Source organism: Dermacentor variabilis, chromosome 2 (assembly GCF_050947875.1).
Source record: "Dermacentor variabilis isolate Ectoservices chromosome 2, ASM5094787v1, whole genome shotgun sequence".
NCBI lineage: Eukaryota > Metazoa > Arthropoda > Arachnida > Ixodida > Ixodidae > Dermacentor > Dermacentor variabilis.
Window position 1 is genome coordinate 258,840,969 of NC_134569.1, and position 18,924 is coordinate 258,859,892.

At 47.8% G+C, this 18,924-nt stretch overlaps 1 protein-coding gene across 14 annotated transcripts in view; it reads left to right on the forward strand.

Moving 5' to 3' along the window:
* mio (GATOR complex protein mio) overlaps positions 1 to 18,924 on the forward strand; it is a 560,893-nt gene that overhangs the window by 353,998 nt on the left and 187,971 nt on the right. For 13 of the 14 annotated variants that reach the window (XR_012826275.1, XM_075682897.1, XM_075682900.1 and 10 more), the window contains 2 exons: positions 372 to 478; positions 1,611 to 1,801. Coding sequence is in view for 13 of the 14 variants with exons in the window: in XM_075682897.1 (XP_075539012.1) it covers positions 372 to 478; positions 1,611 to 1,801 (298 nt within the window). In the remaining variant the exon portion in view is untranslated. The remainder of the gene's footprint in view (positions 1 to 371; positions 479 to 1,610; positions 1,802 to 18,924) is intronic. The other variant, XM_075682892.1, reaches the window with a different exon arrangement.

Sequence of the window (18,924 nt, forward strand, 5' to 3'; positions counted from 1 at the left end):
TGCTTGTGTAGTGTGCCTCAATTAGTACACGTCGGACAACTCCATGTTGTCTCCACTAAGTCATCCCTCACAACCCTTGGTGCAGTTTTGGCTCGTTAAATCCCATAAATTTTAATTTGTTAAAAGCTTGACTTCTCTGGTATTCAATAGGCGTCACTTACCAAACCAGCTTGTGCTTTTGTGCCCTTTAAAACTTCATCATAAATCCAGTGCCAATCACTCTCAGTTTAAAGATAAATTGATCCTGCAGCGAACTGTTGTTATCTGCAAATAATATTACTTTGTTTGGCTTGCTTATTAAGCGCAAATGAGTTGCAGGAAATGCGGAGCCATGCTGAATAGTGCTCTTCCCTCACCACCATCCCATGCAGGCTGGAGAAAGAAGGTAGCTATGCCCGCAAGGCAGCCATCCACATGTTCAACCTGCGTCTACGAGAAGCCATTACAGTGCTCAAGGATGCAGCCACCGCAGCACAAGGTCAGCTGCTTTCTAATGCCACCTCACTCAAGGTTCTCTCGATGAGTTTAACCAGAAGCAAGGACAAGTAAAATACCAGCTGGCCAAGTAGACGCAACACATTTCTGTAATCAGCATCATTTTCTAGCATGTAGTTGTTAAGGAAGACTCAAAATTTTAAAAGCTGTTCTCTAGAATCTCAGTTGGAAAAATGTGCAATTATGAGACGAAAGGAGACACTACAAGATGTACACATTAAAAGTGTGACAGATTGGGCTAAAATAAATAATTAGGCGACATCTGCTCGGTAAGTCGGAAACACTGAGGATGACAGCATAGATGGAGCAGCACTCGCATGGGCAATGGCGATGGAGCTAACACGACTGAGACGAAATGCCAAACTGTAATTTGGCTCTTCGCCCATTTCAAAGCGCTTTGCGTGGACAGAGGGCACACCACGGGAACGGGTGACATATAATCACATAATACGCAATCTGCAAACTCAAAGTGCAATTGCTCTGTCGCGTGAATGCAATTTTATCTTGAGCATCTGCTGCTAAGGACAGCCTTTGTGATCAGAGTTCTCGTTTGCTGGCGACGTGTGCGCACATGGTGCCAACGCTACTAAATGCAAAGTGGCGACCAGTAAAAAAGAGGAAGATGGGTGACCATGAAGAAGGGAGCTTCAACACACAGGTTCTCTAGGTGATAACGAAACTATGAATGGCAGAGAACTTTGCCTTGTGGTATGACTTCATGACAGCTTGCACCGCGCTGCTGTGAAATCACACCTCAAGATGAAATTCGCATATAACTCGCACCTTGACTTTACAGTTAAATTTTTTGAATTTTTGGCGTGGGTTATACACGCAAACATACAGTATCACCAAGGCTGGGGGATCACCCTCGTGCGACCACTGTGTTGTATGACTGTGCGTCTAGGCAGGCAAAGAAGCCAGCTCATGGAACATCATATGCAGTCTGTGCTCAGCTTTCTTCCACTTCTTTGGCATGTGGGAACTCGGTTAATAGCTGTGAAAAACATATCGATATCCTCCGTTCTTTCTGTGGCACGATTATTAGCACAATGTGGTGTGCACCTTTACGGTGTAAATAAATGCAAGTGCAGTGAATTGTTCCTGTTGGCATGAAGTGTCTCACCCAGGTTGTGCGAGTGCAAGCAGCCTGGGCCTGGTGGCACTGTCCCTGTCGGGCTACACAAGGGAGACTCGGGAGTCCTGGCGGGAGGTGTGGCACTCGCTCCGTCTCTCCCTGGGAGACCCCTACCTGCAGGCCATATTTGCCTTCCTGACGGCCGCCGATGACAGTTACACTGAACTGCTGGTCAGTGGTAGCTGTAGCGCACATATACTTGACATGTAGGAAGGTCATTCCACTGTGGCAGCAGGCCTCTGTGTGTGTAGTTGCCAAGGCTACCAAGCCCACTGAAGATGCACCCGCAAACATAGCGCGAAAAAAAGCTTTGGTTATTTTCACAAGAAAGATCGCTGCAGCAGCAGCGCATAAGACTCATCATTGTGCATTTTGCAATCCTACGGTGTCCATACTGAGCACATTTCATTTTTGCTCATAGTGTGGTTTGTAAGATGGGAGCAGGGATTAGCAGCATCTACATGGAAGTGAGCGCCCCCCCCCCCCCCCAAAAAAAAAGAAATTATTTGTGCCATGGAGCATGCCATTAGTCTCATCGATGACTCCGAGCGTGAAGATGCCCACACTCATGTGATCAGCATTTTTGCCAAACTCCCGCGCAAGCTGCCCTCTGCCTGGTTGCCTTAACAGCAAAACGCCATCAAAACTCTCTGCAGGAATGCGACATAGTGATACTATTGCCAGCCAACAACGGTAGTGTCAAAGTTATTATGAACACCAGTGACGATGCGTAAAATGTTGGACCTTGTTCAAGATAGACACGCCTATACCATCCTCAATCGTGACCACACACTTAAGGTGGAACGGGATCTTCAAAAGCTTTTAGCGAACAGACGTTGTCCCTTTTGTGCCGCCAGAACACAAGTCACCTTATTAGTCACTTCTTTGCCACAACGGCTCTGCTTCAGCACTATATCATCATCATAATCATCATCATCATCATCAGCCTGGTTGCGCCCACTGCAGGGCAAAGGCCTCTCCCATACTTCTCCAACAACCCCGGTCATGTACTAATTGTGGCCATGCCATGCCTGCAAACTTCTTTATCTCATCCGCCCACCTAACTTTCTGCTGCCCCCTGCTACGCTTCCCTTCCCTTGGGATCCAGTCCGTAACCCTTAATGACCATCGGTTATTTTCCCTCCTCATTACATGTCCTGCCCATGCCCATTTCTTTTTCTTGATTTCAACTAAGATGTCATTAACTCGCGTTTGTTCCCTCACCCAATCTGCTCTTTTCTTATCCCTTAACGTTACACCTATCATTCTTCTTTCCATAGCTCGTTGCGTCGTCCTCAATTTGAGTAGAACTCTTTTCGTAAGCCTCCAGGTTTCTGCCCCGTAGGTGAGTACTGGTAAGACACAGCTATTATATACTTTTCTCTTGAGGGATAATGGCAACCTGCTGTTCATGATCTGAGAATGCCTGCCAAACGCACCCCAGCCCATTCTTATTCTTCTGACCACTATATGGTCTCCCGAAAAACCACAAGTCAGGCACTCCAATGCAGCCCATTGTAGATTTCCCGGTCCTCTGTCCAGCTACCTTCACCGTGTGTGTGCCCCACTTGTTGGGAGTGGCTCCACATTTGTTCGCAACTATCCGGACTTTATTGACAAGGTACGCCACCTCGCTGTAGATGATGATGAAGTCATGGTGTCATTTGACATGGTTCCCCTTTTCACTAGTGTTCCTGTGGCTCTTGTAGTGGACGCTTGCAAAGCTGCCCTTCTGGCTGATGAGGAGCTTTGTGAACATACGGCAATTGCGGTACAGGTCCTCGCAAGGTTACTGGAATTTTGCTTGAAAAGTGCTTACTTCAATTTTCATGGTGTCACAAGCAAGTACACGGAACCCCTGTGGGCGCGTCAATTTTTGTAACCGGTGCAAATCTAGCTATGGTTTCCGTGGAAAGCCGGGCTTTGTCTTCCTTTCATCCTACTCTGAAAGTTTTCTTTCGCTAAGTTGATGATTGCTTTTGCATAATAAAAAAAGATGCCCTGGCTGCCTTCACGGATCATCTAAATAGCATTAAGGAAGCGATAAATTTCACCGTCGAAGAGGAGGAGACATAGTGGTAGGAGACATAGTGGTAGAATGGGACAGAGAGTGGCTATCTTTCAATGTTCATGGGAATGACACGCACACAGAGCGGTATCTTAATTTCACTTCTGTAAACACTGTGGTGATCCATAAACAGCACGTGGCATTCTCATTAATACAGAGAGCCCAAATGATTTATAGTAAGCCAGAAGACTTAGATTCCGATTTGGCCTGCATTGTACGTGAGCTCGGCGTGTGCAGCTACCCAAAAAGTTTTATTGCTTCTTCGGAAAAAAGAGCCTCGCGACCTACGGAACCACGTAATGGCCAACGTCGCACCGTCATTCTGTATGTTCTTGGCATCAGCGAAGCTTAGGCGCATCTCCTGCGTAAATATAACGTGCAAGTAGCCCATGTTCCCAGCCGCAAGTTACATTGCGAGCTTGTCAATGTCAAGGTCAAACTGAGAAAAGAAAGGTTCCCTGGCGCTGTATATAAAATATCATGCGTGGACTGCAATGATGTCTACATTGGTGAAAGTGGCAATTTTGAGTGGCGCCTAAAGGAGCACATGAACGATGTGAAAAAAATAAAAGTCACTTGCAGTGCGCTTGCTGAACACGCAGAAACCCAGCAACACGATTTCAACTGGAGCCAAGCTTCAGTCATCGCCCAAGAAAAGAACTTGACAAAACGACTATATCTGGGATCTCTAACTATCCAAACAACCGCACACACTCATGACATGACATGGTCACCCAACAATTTGCAGTTTTCCATGAGAAATTGTAGTAGAGGGTCTGTTATGGATACAGTTGAATCCCAGCACAACGAAGTCCACTTCATCAAAATTTTCACCACAACAAAGATTTTTTCATTCTCCATCAGTATCCCATAGAACACAATGCATCGAAATTCCCTCGAAAATGAACTATTTGCAGACACATTTTCACTTGAACAAAGTTTTTACGGAGCAGACGTGAGCAAAATTATTTCAACTGTAGCTCATCGAAACCCCTAAAACTGTTTTTTCATGCGTTGACAAATCATCGACCTTGATAGTTTAAAGAAAATTATGCAGATCCCATGCACTGTGGGAATCAATGTAAGCAAAGCTTTCTGTGCTGTTTGCTTTTACTGACGATAATTAGCGGTGATGTCGATGGCGAATGTTTAATTTCTTCAACGTTTTGTCCCACACAAGAGTGGTGAGTTCATGTTAAACGTTACCTTGTGTGCATCACTGCGGCTTGTCTGCATAGCACACAAAGCACGAACGGAGAAGTGTTTGCTTGAGGCATTGTTGTGCGCCATATTTCATAACCTCTGAGAGGGTTGAGCATTGTCATTGCCTCACATGGCACACCGCATCGTGGCAGGAGCATTAAACTTGAATTGGATTACGGGGCTGTAAGTGCCCACAATCGAATTATGAAGCAGGCTGTAGTGGTGCACTCCGGATTAATTTTGGCACCATTGTGTTCTTTAACATGTCCCGAAATAAAAGTGTGTGAGTGTTTTTTATTTCGCTCCCGATGAAATGCGGCTGTTTCGGCCAAATCCGCCATTTGTGTCGCCTAGACCCTGCAGTGTGCTCTAATTAATGTGGCTTTGCTTCTGCACGCCATGCATAAATTGTCTGCTAGACATATTTGCATGCTTTTATTTTTAGAAATAGCAGAAACGCACCGTACCGCACCTTGAACTTAAGTTTGCCCAGTGTTTCCTTGCCTTCTCACGTCACCTTTTCCCTATCCCCTCCCCCCTTTGTATTTGTATAGGAACTGCGAGCGAAGAGTGGCAAGGCTCTATTCACTTGTTTCGCGATTGCATCGGTTCTACCCATTCTCAGCCCCCTCTTCCCCTCCTCTCTTCCACTCTATCTAGTTTCCCTCTGGTCTTACACATTGGTACAAGGGTAAGCGCTTGCAGGGGGTAACGAATAATTACAACTGTCATGAGGCTAATGTGGTGATGACCCGGGAGTTCCAGACGGCATTGTGCACATTCGTCGCGGTGAGGTCCAAACGAGTTCCTCGCGTCTCTTTTCTTCTCTGCCACGCTCCTTCCATGTATATACATGCTCTGAACCGCCCCCCGGCGTGGTGTGCCAGACAGCAGTAGCCACAGCAGCAGCAGCAATGGGAAAGTCGAAGAAAAAGGCAAAGAAAGCTTTGCTTTAAAAGAACACACAAACTGGAGCTGTTCGGGCCACGACACAATGTAAACAAAACTGAGAGCCACCATGCCGTGTTGGTGATGGCAATGCAGTGTGCTCTTATGGAGGAGCATCCAAGCTCCGAGGATTTGGGTCATATTTGTTAGAAAAATGGTGCACATACGAATAACATACACGCAATAATTTTATTTTTATAATATTTCTCATTAATTCACTTTTTACAAAGTTTCGTGTAAATGGCTCCGGTGTACAACACCAATTACTATACGAAGTAGCGGTTGCGACGTCAAATCCCGGCAGAGTGCAACGAGGCGTTTGGATGACGCACGCTTGACGAAGAATGATTGCATGCCATTTGGCAATTGTCTCTCAAAGCTGTTGGATCGTCAGCTGAAGCATGTCGCGGCTGACAAAGAAACACAAGTTTTTGTCGCTAGAAGAGAAGGCTGGAGTTATCACTAGGCTGAAGCTGGAAAGAAAGAAATCAGTCATTGCGGATGAATTTTGAATTTCAGCTAGCTCTTTTTTCACAATATTGAAGAGCAAGGATACTATAGAAAAAGTGCTAGCTTCAGGGACATGAGCGAAGCACAAGTGACTCAGCTAGTGCACGAGGCCTCGGACAAGGCAGTTTACACCTGGTTTGTGGAGACACAGGTCAAGAAAATCGCCCTTAGTGGCGATATTGTGAGGTAAAAAGTGCTGAATTATGCCTGCATACTAGGAATAGATTACTTCTGCCTGCATACTAGGAATAGAATAGGGCAGTGTAGGTTGGCTGAACAGATCCAAGTCACGCCACAGCGTTATCGGCAAGGTTTTGTGCGGTGAAGCCGTTTCGTCGATAGTGATGGCGCCACTGCTTGGATGTCAGCCAGCCTCACAGGCATCCTGAAAGACCATCGGATAATTATAAGGCCGACAAGACCAAGCTCTTGTACGAGATGCTGCCCACGCTAGGGGCTGCACTGCCACGGAGGTAAGCACAGCAAGAAAAGAATAACTGTGCTCCTGTTCGCCAATGTGGACAGTTCAGACAAGCGGCTGCTTTTGTTCATCGGAAAAAGTACCAAACCCCTCTGCTTCAAAGGAAAGTGGAGCCTTCCTGTGTTGTACATGGCTAACACTTGGGTGCGGATCACCCGGGCTATTTTCGGAGAGTGGGTCGAAGCCTTCGACCGGTGCACGAGCAGGCAAGGCTGAAAGGTTTGTCTACTTTTAGGCAATTGTTCCACCCACATCATAGAGGATACCGAGCTGGAAAACATGCAGTTAAAGTTTTTCTCACCGAACTGCACCTCTTTCATTCAACCCCTAGACCAAGGGGTCATCCAGAGCAACAAGTGGGCCTACTGTGAGTACCTTATTCAAAGGCTGCTTCTGAACACGCAGTTGGGCTGCGAAACAAAAGTGGACCTCTCTGTGGCGCTCCGAATAATTTCCGCTCCATGGTGCACGTGCCATTGTCTGCAACTGCTTCCGCCATGCTGGGTTCACTGTGCAGGCTGCAGAGACTTCGGACTCTGAGAACGAAGGTAGCAATGGAGATGGGTTGCCATCTGATGAAGTTGCGGCTGCCTAGGCAACCCTGCTGGAAAGTGGAGATGTGTCCGCCGATGTATATCCCAATGAGTACATCCAAGCAGTCTCGAGTGTTGGTGTGTGCAAAAAATTGAGACACCAAGAAATCATGAAGAGCGTCCAGGAAGGCTGTTTTGTCGGACAAAGATGAAACAGCCGTGCAACATGAGCCCGGACCACCGACTACATCACAGCTCATGGACGCATTCGATACGATCACAAGCAGGCTAATCTAACTGATGTTTGGAATTAAAGCTTGCTTTTTGCATCAGTGAGTCACGTATCGCCTATGTATTTGATATGACGACAACGAATTTCCGCTTCAACGAAACTTCGCGCGCCCGTCAGTTTCATTGTAGCGGGAATCAACTGTATACACGTGTAAAAAGTGGACAGTAAAAGCGCATTTCTGTGCAAAATATGAGCTAGAACTCGCGGGCTCTAAGCCCCACCCTCTAGCACCCACTGCTATATTGCCAGGCCATGTGTGACGTCATGTGCTGCATGCAACCGAGCCATCATCTGCTACAAAATCGGCCACTGCACCACATGACGTTGGAGCATAGCAGCCGTTTGTTGCTGTATTTACTCCTGATATCACCTGCCATGTTTTCTACAATGCCAACTTCATGTGCTGACGCAAGCGACGAATCTTTGAGCACCAGAAGCAGCGATGGCACTACGCATTATGACTTTGACTTAATCGCCACCAGCTCAGCGATGAAACAAAGCCTTGGAGATATGGGTGCGCCGGCTGGTGCGCCCATATCTTGGAGGCTATGGACGAAGACAGAGTAGTAAACATTGTCAACATAAGATGGTGACATTGGTGTTGTGTGAAACGCTGCCGATGCCTTTCTCGCTGTTGATATTTCATGTGTGCAGCACTACTTAGCCATCCGTTAACGGAAGACTAAGTCTGGTGCTACTTCGCGCAGTAAAAATTGCTTTGTGCATAGATTGTTTGCTGGCACGCATTCCGTGCATGCTCATCTCTCGGATCCGTGCTCAAGAAAACTACAATTTCTCTAAGCTGCCGCGGTTTCCTACCAGTTCTTTTTTTTTCCCTCTGTAGTTGCGTGTGGCATATGTAAACAAATGGCCACGCAGGTGTGTCCACAGCTCAAGGATTTGGCGCGATGTACGCTTTGGCTGAACCTTTACTTGAACTTGCTTTCAAAAGATGAAGCGCCAACTGAGACAGCACACTAATAAAGAACAATGACAGGGCAAGGCACTAATTGCAACCATTTATTGAGGTCAAAAGCTGCTTAATATATAGCCATGGGGATAGGGGGAAGAAAAAAGGGGGAGTACTAAGCATTTTAATGCGCACGCGTGAGAACACAGAAAATGTATAGGAAAAGAATCACTAGATTAACCAAAATCTAAAACCCATCTAAGAACATGCTTTCACTTTTGTAAATATTCAGAGACGGAGTGCTGACACAGGCATCCCCCCCTTTCTTAATCTGGTTGGTCTCCAACAGTTCACGTGCCATAGTAGCTCTGCTTTTAAACATGATTGTTGTATCACGAAGCCTTGCTTCACATACTTGCTTATTTTCATTCCTGCAGGCCTTGCAATGAAGCGACAAGTTTGAGCTATAACCATTTTTCAGTGAAAGCTTGTGCTCCCGTAGGCGTTCACTAATACATCGGCCAGTTTGGCCGATATACTCTTTCCCACACTTCATCGGTATGCGGTATACAACCCCTTCGCACTTCACAAAAGGGCTTGTATGTTTAAATATACAAACCCTTTCCGCGTCTGGACGCAGTCTTAGCTTTTTCACGAGTATCCCAAACTTGGCAAGCAGGCGCAAATCGTCACTGTAGCTGTCTGATATGAAGTGTTCCGAGAACGAAACAAAAGCGTCAGATAAGTGCCAGTTCTTCCCGCTTACATTCACCTCCCAAACCTTACGCTTGATGGGCTCTTTGGGGAACCTGAAGTACGCTACGGAGCACTACTGGCTCCGTTTGCTCTGGCACCCCGCAGCTCTACATAGGCACTACGGTGGCATTGTTTCAGCCGCTCCAACTTGAACAAGTCCAATGGCAAGCTGAACAAAGCAGAAGTTTCCCGCATGCGTGCACAGCTGAAACACCGATTCTTCGCCAGAACATACATGCTCACTCGGCCAGCATGCAACTTGTGTCGTCGAGGCTCGCGAGTGTGCCACTGTTGCTCGACTTGTGTAGTGTAATATAAGAAATTTCATTACAAACTACGCGCCGGCTCAGATGCACTAAAACTTTGCCAACGTGTTTTTGAATGCATAAGCATTACCTCGCACAAACAGGTTATGATAAAAAATTGCGGGAAACTTTCTGCGGGACCGATGGTGCCAACGTTGAAGAGTGTCTGGCTATGTACGAACGCATGGTTGGAATCAACAAATAAGACCCTATGCTTATGCTAGCTAACCCATAGTTCTACCTAAGAGGCATGGCAAAGGTGTGGTATGAAAACCACGAAGGGGAACTAACCAGCTGGTGCCAATGCAAAGGGAAGTTGACAGAGTTGTTTGGCAAACCAGCCGGCCATAAAATTGCCGCAAAGCAGGAACTGGCCTCCCGTGCCCAATTCCTCACGGAGTCCTATGTCTCGTACATCCAGGACGTGTTGGCACTTTGTCGTAAAGCCGATCACAACATGACAGAAGCCGAGGAGGTCAGGCACGTGCTTAAGGGCATTGCTGACGACGCGTTTAATCTGCTCATGTGCAAAAGCTGCTCTACAGTTGATGCTATCATTAAAGAGTGCCGACAATTCAAGCAGGCCAAAAGCCGACGCGTCGTGCAACCATTCGCCTGACTTCTTAATACTGCCGCAACGTCGACGTGTGATGATCAACCCACACAGCGGCATGTGTCGCCATCAAAGGATGTGGTGCGAATTGTTCGATGTGAACTGGATGCAATGACGCGCACAGCTTTCCATTCGCATAGTCCTGATGCTACTACATTTTCAATTCCCATCATACAAGCCATCGTTCGCCAGGAACTTGAAAACATTGGTTTACATTCCGTCTGTGCTGTCGCCAATCCCAGAGCTAACGAACACTCTTCTACTATTTTCGCTCCACCCCTATGCTTCTCTCCGCGTTATGGCAAGCCGACTGAGTGGAGAACCGCGGACGACCAGCCGATATGCTTCACCTGTCGCCGCATTGGTCATGTCGCCAGATACCAGCTGTCGAAACTCGTGGCCCTCAACACCTGGCACGCCGACTAACCTGAGCCGTTTTAATGGAAATGCCCGCAATGTTTCGCCCACCGCCGAGTCTAACAGCGATGACAACTCAGCTAGAAACAAGTGGTACACTCGCTCACCATCGCCGCGTGGACACCAGTCTCGTCATCGCAAACACGTCGCCCATCTTCCCGTTCGCCGCAGCCACGTTGCCTTTCGTCCCCTGTGGCTTTTGGCCGCACCCTTTCGGAAAACTAAGAAATGCAGCCCTTGGAGGTGGTACTGCATTGCCTACTACTGCAGCAAATCCTCTGTCTGTGCCCACAAACAGAAGTGTAATTGACGTTAAAATAGACGGTGTACCTTTCCAAGCACTTGTCGACACTGGAGCCCACGTGTCTGTGATGTGTACTAGCCTACGTAGACGTTTAAAGAAGGTTCTCACCCCCAGAAACTGCCTGAGTGCTTCGTGTGGCCGATGGTGGCGTGCTGGTTGTGCTTGGAATGTGTACTGCGCGCTTAAGGGGGGACGCTGCTTTCGCATTGCGAAAAATTTCCAAAAGATCGATTTTTGAAAATCCCATTTTCAGTTTCTATAACCCTTTTTCTATCTGATACCCAAATGTCATCACTCTAAACCACTTAGAAGTGCTTTAAAAAATTTGTTTTATCAGCCAAGGTGGCGAAAAATCTCGCGAAAATCAAGAAGGAACAGCCTTTTTCAAGCCACAATATATCCGGAACGGTGCGACTGAGCACCGCCATCTTGGTTGCGTTGGAAAGCGCGTTTCTCCGTCTTCAAATCTGCTGCTTCAGCGATCTCCTCCATACAGAAACAAGCGCCCAAAAAGCAAATCATTGAAGGTCGTGCCAGAGTCTGCGATTGGCCGCACTCGCGACGTGACTCCAGCACGGTTCGCCATTGGTCCGGCGCTCGCGTTGTCTGCTCAGCTCTTTGCACCTCGCGAGTCTGGACGTCTCCACTCGCTGTAATCTCGACGTGTCAAAACGGGCGCAACGCGGACATCGCAGTAGCGTGGCCGATCCCTACGCTTGTAGACGTTTCATACTCGCGGCTAAGCATTCCGGGCATCGGCGACGCGGGCTTTGCAACCAAGATTCATGCGCGGAATCCTCGGACATGCGGCTAAGCCTTTCAGCACTCGGTGTTTCGGAATTCGTGATGAAGCACATGGCGCACACAATCTAAAAATCTAAATGGCTAAACATTTCGCGCATAGGGAGCCTCCGACTCGGCGATCATGCGCTTCGCGCGCGGACCTCTCCGACCCTCACCTAAGCATTTTGTGCATCGGCGCCTCCGACTGTGCAAATAAGTGCATCGAGTGTCGACTCCTTGAGCATGCGCCACTAAGCACATCACGTGTTGGATCCTTGTATCTGCAGCTAGGCATTTCGCGCGTCGTCATTTCGGACCCGCAACCAAGCATATTGCGCGTTCACTCTATTGTCATGATAGCTCGTAGCAATATCTGTCATACCACCCCCTCATAAAGAGAACCTCATCATGAGATCTATTCACTAGGCCCCTTGGGCTGGCACAGACACCTGGCTGCAGAAGTGATCGAGGCATCATACAAAAGTACAATTCTGGAAAGCACCTAGCAGCTGCATATCTACCACTGGCTCTCTGATCCTAAGTTCTACAGCCATTGTCAAGTAAAGATGACTTGGGAGGCTGCTGACACTCAGAGCCTTCATTCAGTAACATGGTCAATTCTACAAAAAAAAAAAAGAGCCTCACTGATTGTACTGGAGATTGCTATCAATCGGGCAGCCTGCGGGTACAGGCTGCCTGAATGAACACTGGAACTGTGTTCATGCCCACACAGAGTTCTACACGTCACTTTGTTTGAAACCTAGGCACCATGCTCTTTGTAGAGCAGCGGCAGCAAAGAATGCCCTATAAAAAGAAAAAAAAAGGGGGGGGGGGGGCAAGCACACCAAACCAGAGGCCACATGTCCAAGAAGCCCGACATCACAAAACACCCCAAGGACTACAAATTTGGTGCCTTTCAGAGAACTGAAGAGAAGGTGAAACTTTGAGAGCCATTTTCGCAAAACTGTTTTTCTGCCTTTTTGCTCAGTTTATGGAGCTGATTTCTTTGTTACCGTTTAACATATTTTGACTCCGTTTGTTTTTTTGTCACATTCCTTAGGCTGCAATGCAGGTCGTGACATTCTCGCTTTCTTATCTTGACCCTTTGTAAGTTTACGTTATGGCTGTTCGTCTACCCTGAAAGTGTGCTTGATGTGAAGGTGACATAAAGTATGGCACTCCAAAAAATCTGTGTTGCGAAAAAAAGAATGCAAGAATGTCACCACCTTCAGCATGCGTTTAGCTATGCAGTCAATACTTAACAAGCCTTCTGTAACGTTTTTTAAGTTCCCCAGGCTCTCCAGAAAGTAAGAGGGAGAAAAATTCTGCTCAATAAAGAATAAAATGTTCTCAAGATATCGCTCTGAAACTTCTATGGAAGCATCAGGGAGAGTCTAAACATTTGTGCCAATTTTCATCAAAATCCATAAAAAAATAAGGAAGTTGATTTTCAAAGCCACGTCCCCCCTTAAGTATAGCCGGCCACCCTACTTCGATTCTCTTTGCTGTGATCGACAACTGCACTCATGATGTTATCCTTAGATTGGACTTTTTATTCCATCATTCTGCTCTCATCGACTGTGTGACCTGTGTTCTTCAGTTGGAACTGCCTCAAGTCGCCGTTGCTCCGAGCACCGCTCTACCGCACTTGTGTTCGCCTCACAAGGTGTGTCCCCTGGAACAGTCACTTACATCACTTTGACCACACAGCCACAGATTCCTGATGGTGAATATGTCCTTCGCCTCATCATTGGTGTGCTTTTCAACCGGAATGTTGCTCTTCCGCATACGCTGGTGACGATTACTAATAACGGCGTCGTTCTTCCGCTTCTGAATTTCAACCTGTACCCTCAAGTGCTTCGAGCCGGCATGTTCTTGGCCAGTGTTTCTAATACTTCCAAATTTGACATGGAAAGCCTGCATGCCGAGAGTGGTTTCTTAGTGCCAATTGCAGCTCACAGCTCTGGTTCCCTAATGGATGACTTTGCAAAGATGATTGCACCTGACCTCACCTCTGCACAGGCCACGGACATACATCTCCTCCTCGAATCATACCGTGACATCTTTGATTCCAGCGACAGGCCTTTGGGACAAACATCTGTTGTTCACCACCGTATCAACACTGGATACACGAATCCTATTCGTCGGCATCCCTATCGTGTATCGCGTGCTGAACGTAGTCATCGAATCATCATCAGCAGCAGCAGCAGCAGCCTATTTTATGTTTACTGCAGGACGAAGGCCTCTCCCTGCGATCTCCAATTACCCCTGTTCTCGTAGAGTCATCCAATCAGAAGTGGACAAAATGCTGCACAAAGGGGTCATCGAACCATCAGCTAGCCCTTGGGCTTCGCCTGCCGTCCTTGTGAAAAAAAGTAAGATGGTACTTGGCGTTGTTGCGGCATCAATTATCGCCATCTAAGCAAGATCATGTGGAAAGACTACCCACTGCAACGCATTGATGACGCCATGGACTGCTTGCATGGAGCTAAATACTTCTCGTCCGTCGATCTTCGATCTGGCTACTGGCAGATTTCAGTTGATGAAGTGGACCCCGATAAAATGGCCGTCATCACGCCGGATGGCTTATATCAGTTCAAAGTCATGCCCTATGGCCTATACAATGCACCTGTGACATTTTAACATATGATGGTCTCTCTTCTGCGAGGCTACAAATGGACCACCTGTCTCTGTTACCTTGACGATATTATTGTTTGTTATCCCACGTTCGGCAGCCACTTTACCCGACTCGCTGCCATTCCTGCAGTCTTCCAAAAAGCCAGCCTCCGATTGAACTCCACGAAGTGTCAATTTGGGCGCTGTCAGATTACCGTGTTGGGACACCTCGTTCATGCATCCGGTGTCCAACCAGATCCGGAAAATATTCGCGCCGTATAGTTTCCCTGTGCCACATTCTGCTTCTGACGTGCGCTGCTTCGGCCAGCCTGTGTTCTTACTTTCGGCGTTTCATCAAAAACTTCGCCGAGGTTGCTCGGCCTTTGACAGATTTTTTAAAGAAGAACACGCCATTCTCATGGGGCCCTGAGCAAGCTCAAGCGTTCTCCCCTCTCTTCGGATTTCTGACCACCCCTCCCATACTTTCCCACTTTGATCCATCTGCACCGACCGAAGTCCACACTGACGCAAGTTGCCATAGCATCGGCGCTGTTCTTGCCCAACAACAGAATGGTACCGAGTGCGTGATAGGTAGCTTTTGCCAGCCGCCTGCTATCACCTGCCGAGAGAAATTACTCTTATCACCGAGCAGGAGTGCTTGGCTTTAGCTTGGGCTGTCGCAAGGTTCCGGCCATATTTGTACGGCCGCACGTTTTCGGTCGTTACAGACCACCATGCCCTCTGCTGGCTGTCTACCCTTTGGGACCCGACTGGATGGCTTTGTCGCTGGGCTTTGCAGCTCCAGGAAGTTTCATTTATTGTCCGTTACAAGACTGGACGCCTCCACAAGGATGCTGACTGCCTCTCGCGTCACCCCGTAGATCCTCCCGATCCTGTTGTGCATGACCCGGTGACCTGTTTGATGGCTTTGATTGACATGACCGACATGCACGGTGAACAGCAACGCGACGCATCTTACAGTCCATCATCGCCGGAGTGCAATCTGGCAGCACTGACATCACATGCCGCATGTTCGTGCTGCATGACGGCATCCACTACTGCCGCAATATCAACCCTGCCAGCCCTGATTTGCGCCTTGTTCTTCCTCGTCATCTGCAATCCGTCGTTCTCGAACAACTTCACGATGCACCGACGGCGGGCCACCTTGGAGTTTTGCATACATATGACCGCGTACGATGCCAGTTCTTCTGGCTGGGTCTCAACCGCTCTGTGGGTCGTTATGTCACAACTTGCGAATTTTGTCAGCGCCAGAATAAACCTCCCTTGGCACCTGTCGGACAACTCGATCCAATTGAAGTTCCCTCTGAACTGTTCTTTTGCGTAGGCCTTGACCTGCTTGGCCCTTTTCCGACGACGACTAGAGGGAATAAGTGGATCGACGTTGCTACTGATTGCACGACATGCTACGCGATAACAAAGGCGTTGCCGACTAGTTGCGCAACAGACATCGCTGATTTTCTCCTCCACGACGTCATTCTCCACCACGGTGCACCTTGACAGTTACTTACAGACCACGGCCACTCGTTCTTATCGCGAGTTGTCGATGACCTCCTCCGCTCTGGTGCCACTGAGCACAAGCTGTCCACTGCCTACCACCCACAAACGAATGCTCTTACGGAACGTCTCAACTGAACAATCACAGAGATGCTGTCAATGCATGTTTCCAACGATCACCGCAACTGGGACGCCATGCTGGCCTACATGACGTTCGCATACAACTCGTCCCGACATGACACCGCAGGATATTCACTCTTTTGTGTTTGTATTCACTCTTTTGTGCATTGCCGTTTGACACCATCCTTCCTTCTGGGCCACCCGCCGTGGTTGCTCAGTGGCTATGGTGTTGGGCTGCTGAGCACGAGGTCGCGGGATCGAATCCCGGCCACGGCGGCCGCATTTCGATGGGGGCGAAATGCGAAAACACCCGTGTGCTTAGATTTAGGTGCACGTTAAAGAACCCCAGGTGGTCAAAATTTCCGGAGTCCTCCACTACGGCGTGCCTTATAATCAGAAAGTGGTTTTGGCACGTAAAACCCCAAATATTATTATTATTCCTTCTGGGCCACATGTTGCAACTGAGTATGCTCGTGAAGTCATCAATCCCGCTCACGTGGCACGTCAAGTCGTTAATTAGCCTCGCAGCATATACAGAAAGATTGTTATGACCAGTGCCATCACGATGTTAACCCTTTGACGGTCAGTGACGTAAATATACGGTGCCTCGAACAAGTCCGAAAATGGTCGATGCCATATATTTATGGCGGCGTCTGTACGTTTAAAAAGCGCCCCAATTTCCTAACTTTTTCTTTTCTGTCATGTGCTGCCACTACGTGGAGATACAGGGAATTTTTTTCGCGCGCCTACCTCTCTCGGTTTTCGTTGCATGGTTTGTTTTAGCGCTAGTTTGCTCCCGCGCGTCTATATACTACCACTCACGCATTAGTGCGCGCGGGTGGCCGGCCATTTGGATTTTGTTTCGTGGGCAGTTTCGGCTTTTTGCGCTTGCAAAATTGATGGCTATCTCGTTGCTAATAGCTCAAAGGGGGACCACTTGTTTCTCGCTCGTCTAGTGCTCACAGGGGTGCGCATAGGAAGGATGCCGCCGTGCATGCATTTCCATTTCTGTTATTTTTTTTTAAGACTGGTGAAAAGTAATTGCCCTAGGTGGTTGGCGATAAGATGAAGATTAGCGGAAGTTTTTCACATGTGTTGCTTTTTTTGATGGGCACACAACCAAACAGTTTTCTTGAGTGCGGGCACCTACGCAGTTTGATTACGCTATGGACGTACGTATTAGTGTAAGAGCAGGAACGTTTGAGGCTTGCGAAATATTCTCGTGTGCAGATTTTCAAAGCCTTGAACTATGCGCATAAAAATGCATAAAATTTCTAATTTCGATAAGTTTATTTCCTTGTTATTGTTATTCATGAATGATGAGTGCATATATACCAATGCAAAAGATTTTTTTCTCGCTTTACAGTCACCTTAGAAAAATTACGGTAAATTTTTTTCGAAATAAGTCCCTAAGAAGAATTGGAATCTGCAATAAAAAAGATCGACCCTGGGCGGTCGCATATGGCGAAAAAAATTGACCCTCACAGGTTTAAGTTCGCGCCAGGTGCTTGGGTGCTTGTTTGGTCACCATGTCATCAGGTTGGCCTCTCCTAGAAGCTTCTCTCTCACTGTACGGGGCCTTATGGGGTCCTACGTCAAGTTAACGATGTAAATTATGAGATTTTGCCGCTAGAATTTGATGCACCTTCAAGTCCGACACCTGTTAACGTCGTGCATGTTTCTTGCCTGAAGCCATACTTCGCTCGTAATTCTTCGCCTACCATGCGCCGAGACGGCGCTTCGCCACCCAGGGGTCCTGTTACAGAAGGATGAAAAAAGAGAGAGGAAGAAGGAGATCAGAGACGATGGCTGCTGCGTTTTGGTGGTCAACCGTCTTAACTACTCTGACTCATTTTGTACATATATTGTAAGTACAGTCGAACCCACTTATAACGGCCCCTCTTAAGACGAACGCTCGCTTATCATGAACAAGTCCGACGTGACCGTCAAAATATACATTAGGGCTTTGGCGCTTGGTCTCAGCTACAACGAACGCCCGTGAGCCTAGCCAATCGGCTACAGTGAACGACTTGGTGTCGCAGACCACTTTCCACGTGCTGAGAGCCGCAGAGCCTGTGCTGTGCACTCTCCGAGAATTGGCTTTCCCGCGGCGTCTCGCTGGAGGCACGGAGAAGCGGCGATGCGGCGAGGGGATCGCCGCGAAAAAGAAAAAAAAAAGAAAAAGAAAATGCTGGCTCAGCACGCATGAGCCATGTGAACATGCAAGTCGAAAGGAAGCCCGAAAGTGACAACTCATTCGCCATGGGACCCCACTCGCCATTGTCGACGTCAGGGCAGTGGCAAAGTTTTCTACCAATTGACAACGTAGCACATGATCACGTGCTTTCGTACCGTTGTTTCCTACTGGTGTGTTCCCGTGCCTATCCGAGATGGCGGATTTGCCAGCGTCTACTTCGACAGGGAAGCGAAAAGCTTTGCACTTGGCCAGGAAACTGTTGATTTCGAAAGACCTTTCCCAAGGTGCGAGAAACCACGAACTGGTGAAAAAGTATGGTTTGTCGAAATCGACAATATCCATGATTCTGAAAGAACAAAACCTACAAGAGTGCCGCCACAGACTCCTCGATGAGGAAGCGCCTATGGAAAGCCGCATATGCAGACGTTGTAGACGTGCTTCTAAAGTGGTTCCGTGATGCTCGAGCACGCAATGTTCCCATCAGCTGATGTTGTCCAAAGCAAAGGACAGCATTCCTCCTGGACTTCCCATATTTTCCCCCTGGCAATGGCTGGCTCCATCACTTCAAGGTCCACCACGGAATTATTTTCAAGTCCATCAATGGCGAATCGTCATCAGTAAGCGATGAAGACGTGAACACATGGATGTCTAAAAACTTAGCCCGTGTATCAAGTTATGCTGAAAGGGATGTATATAACGCCGATGAAACGGCCCTATTCTATC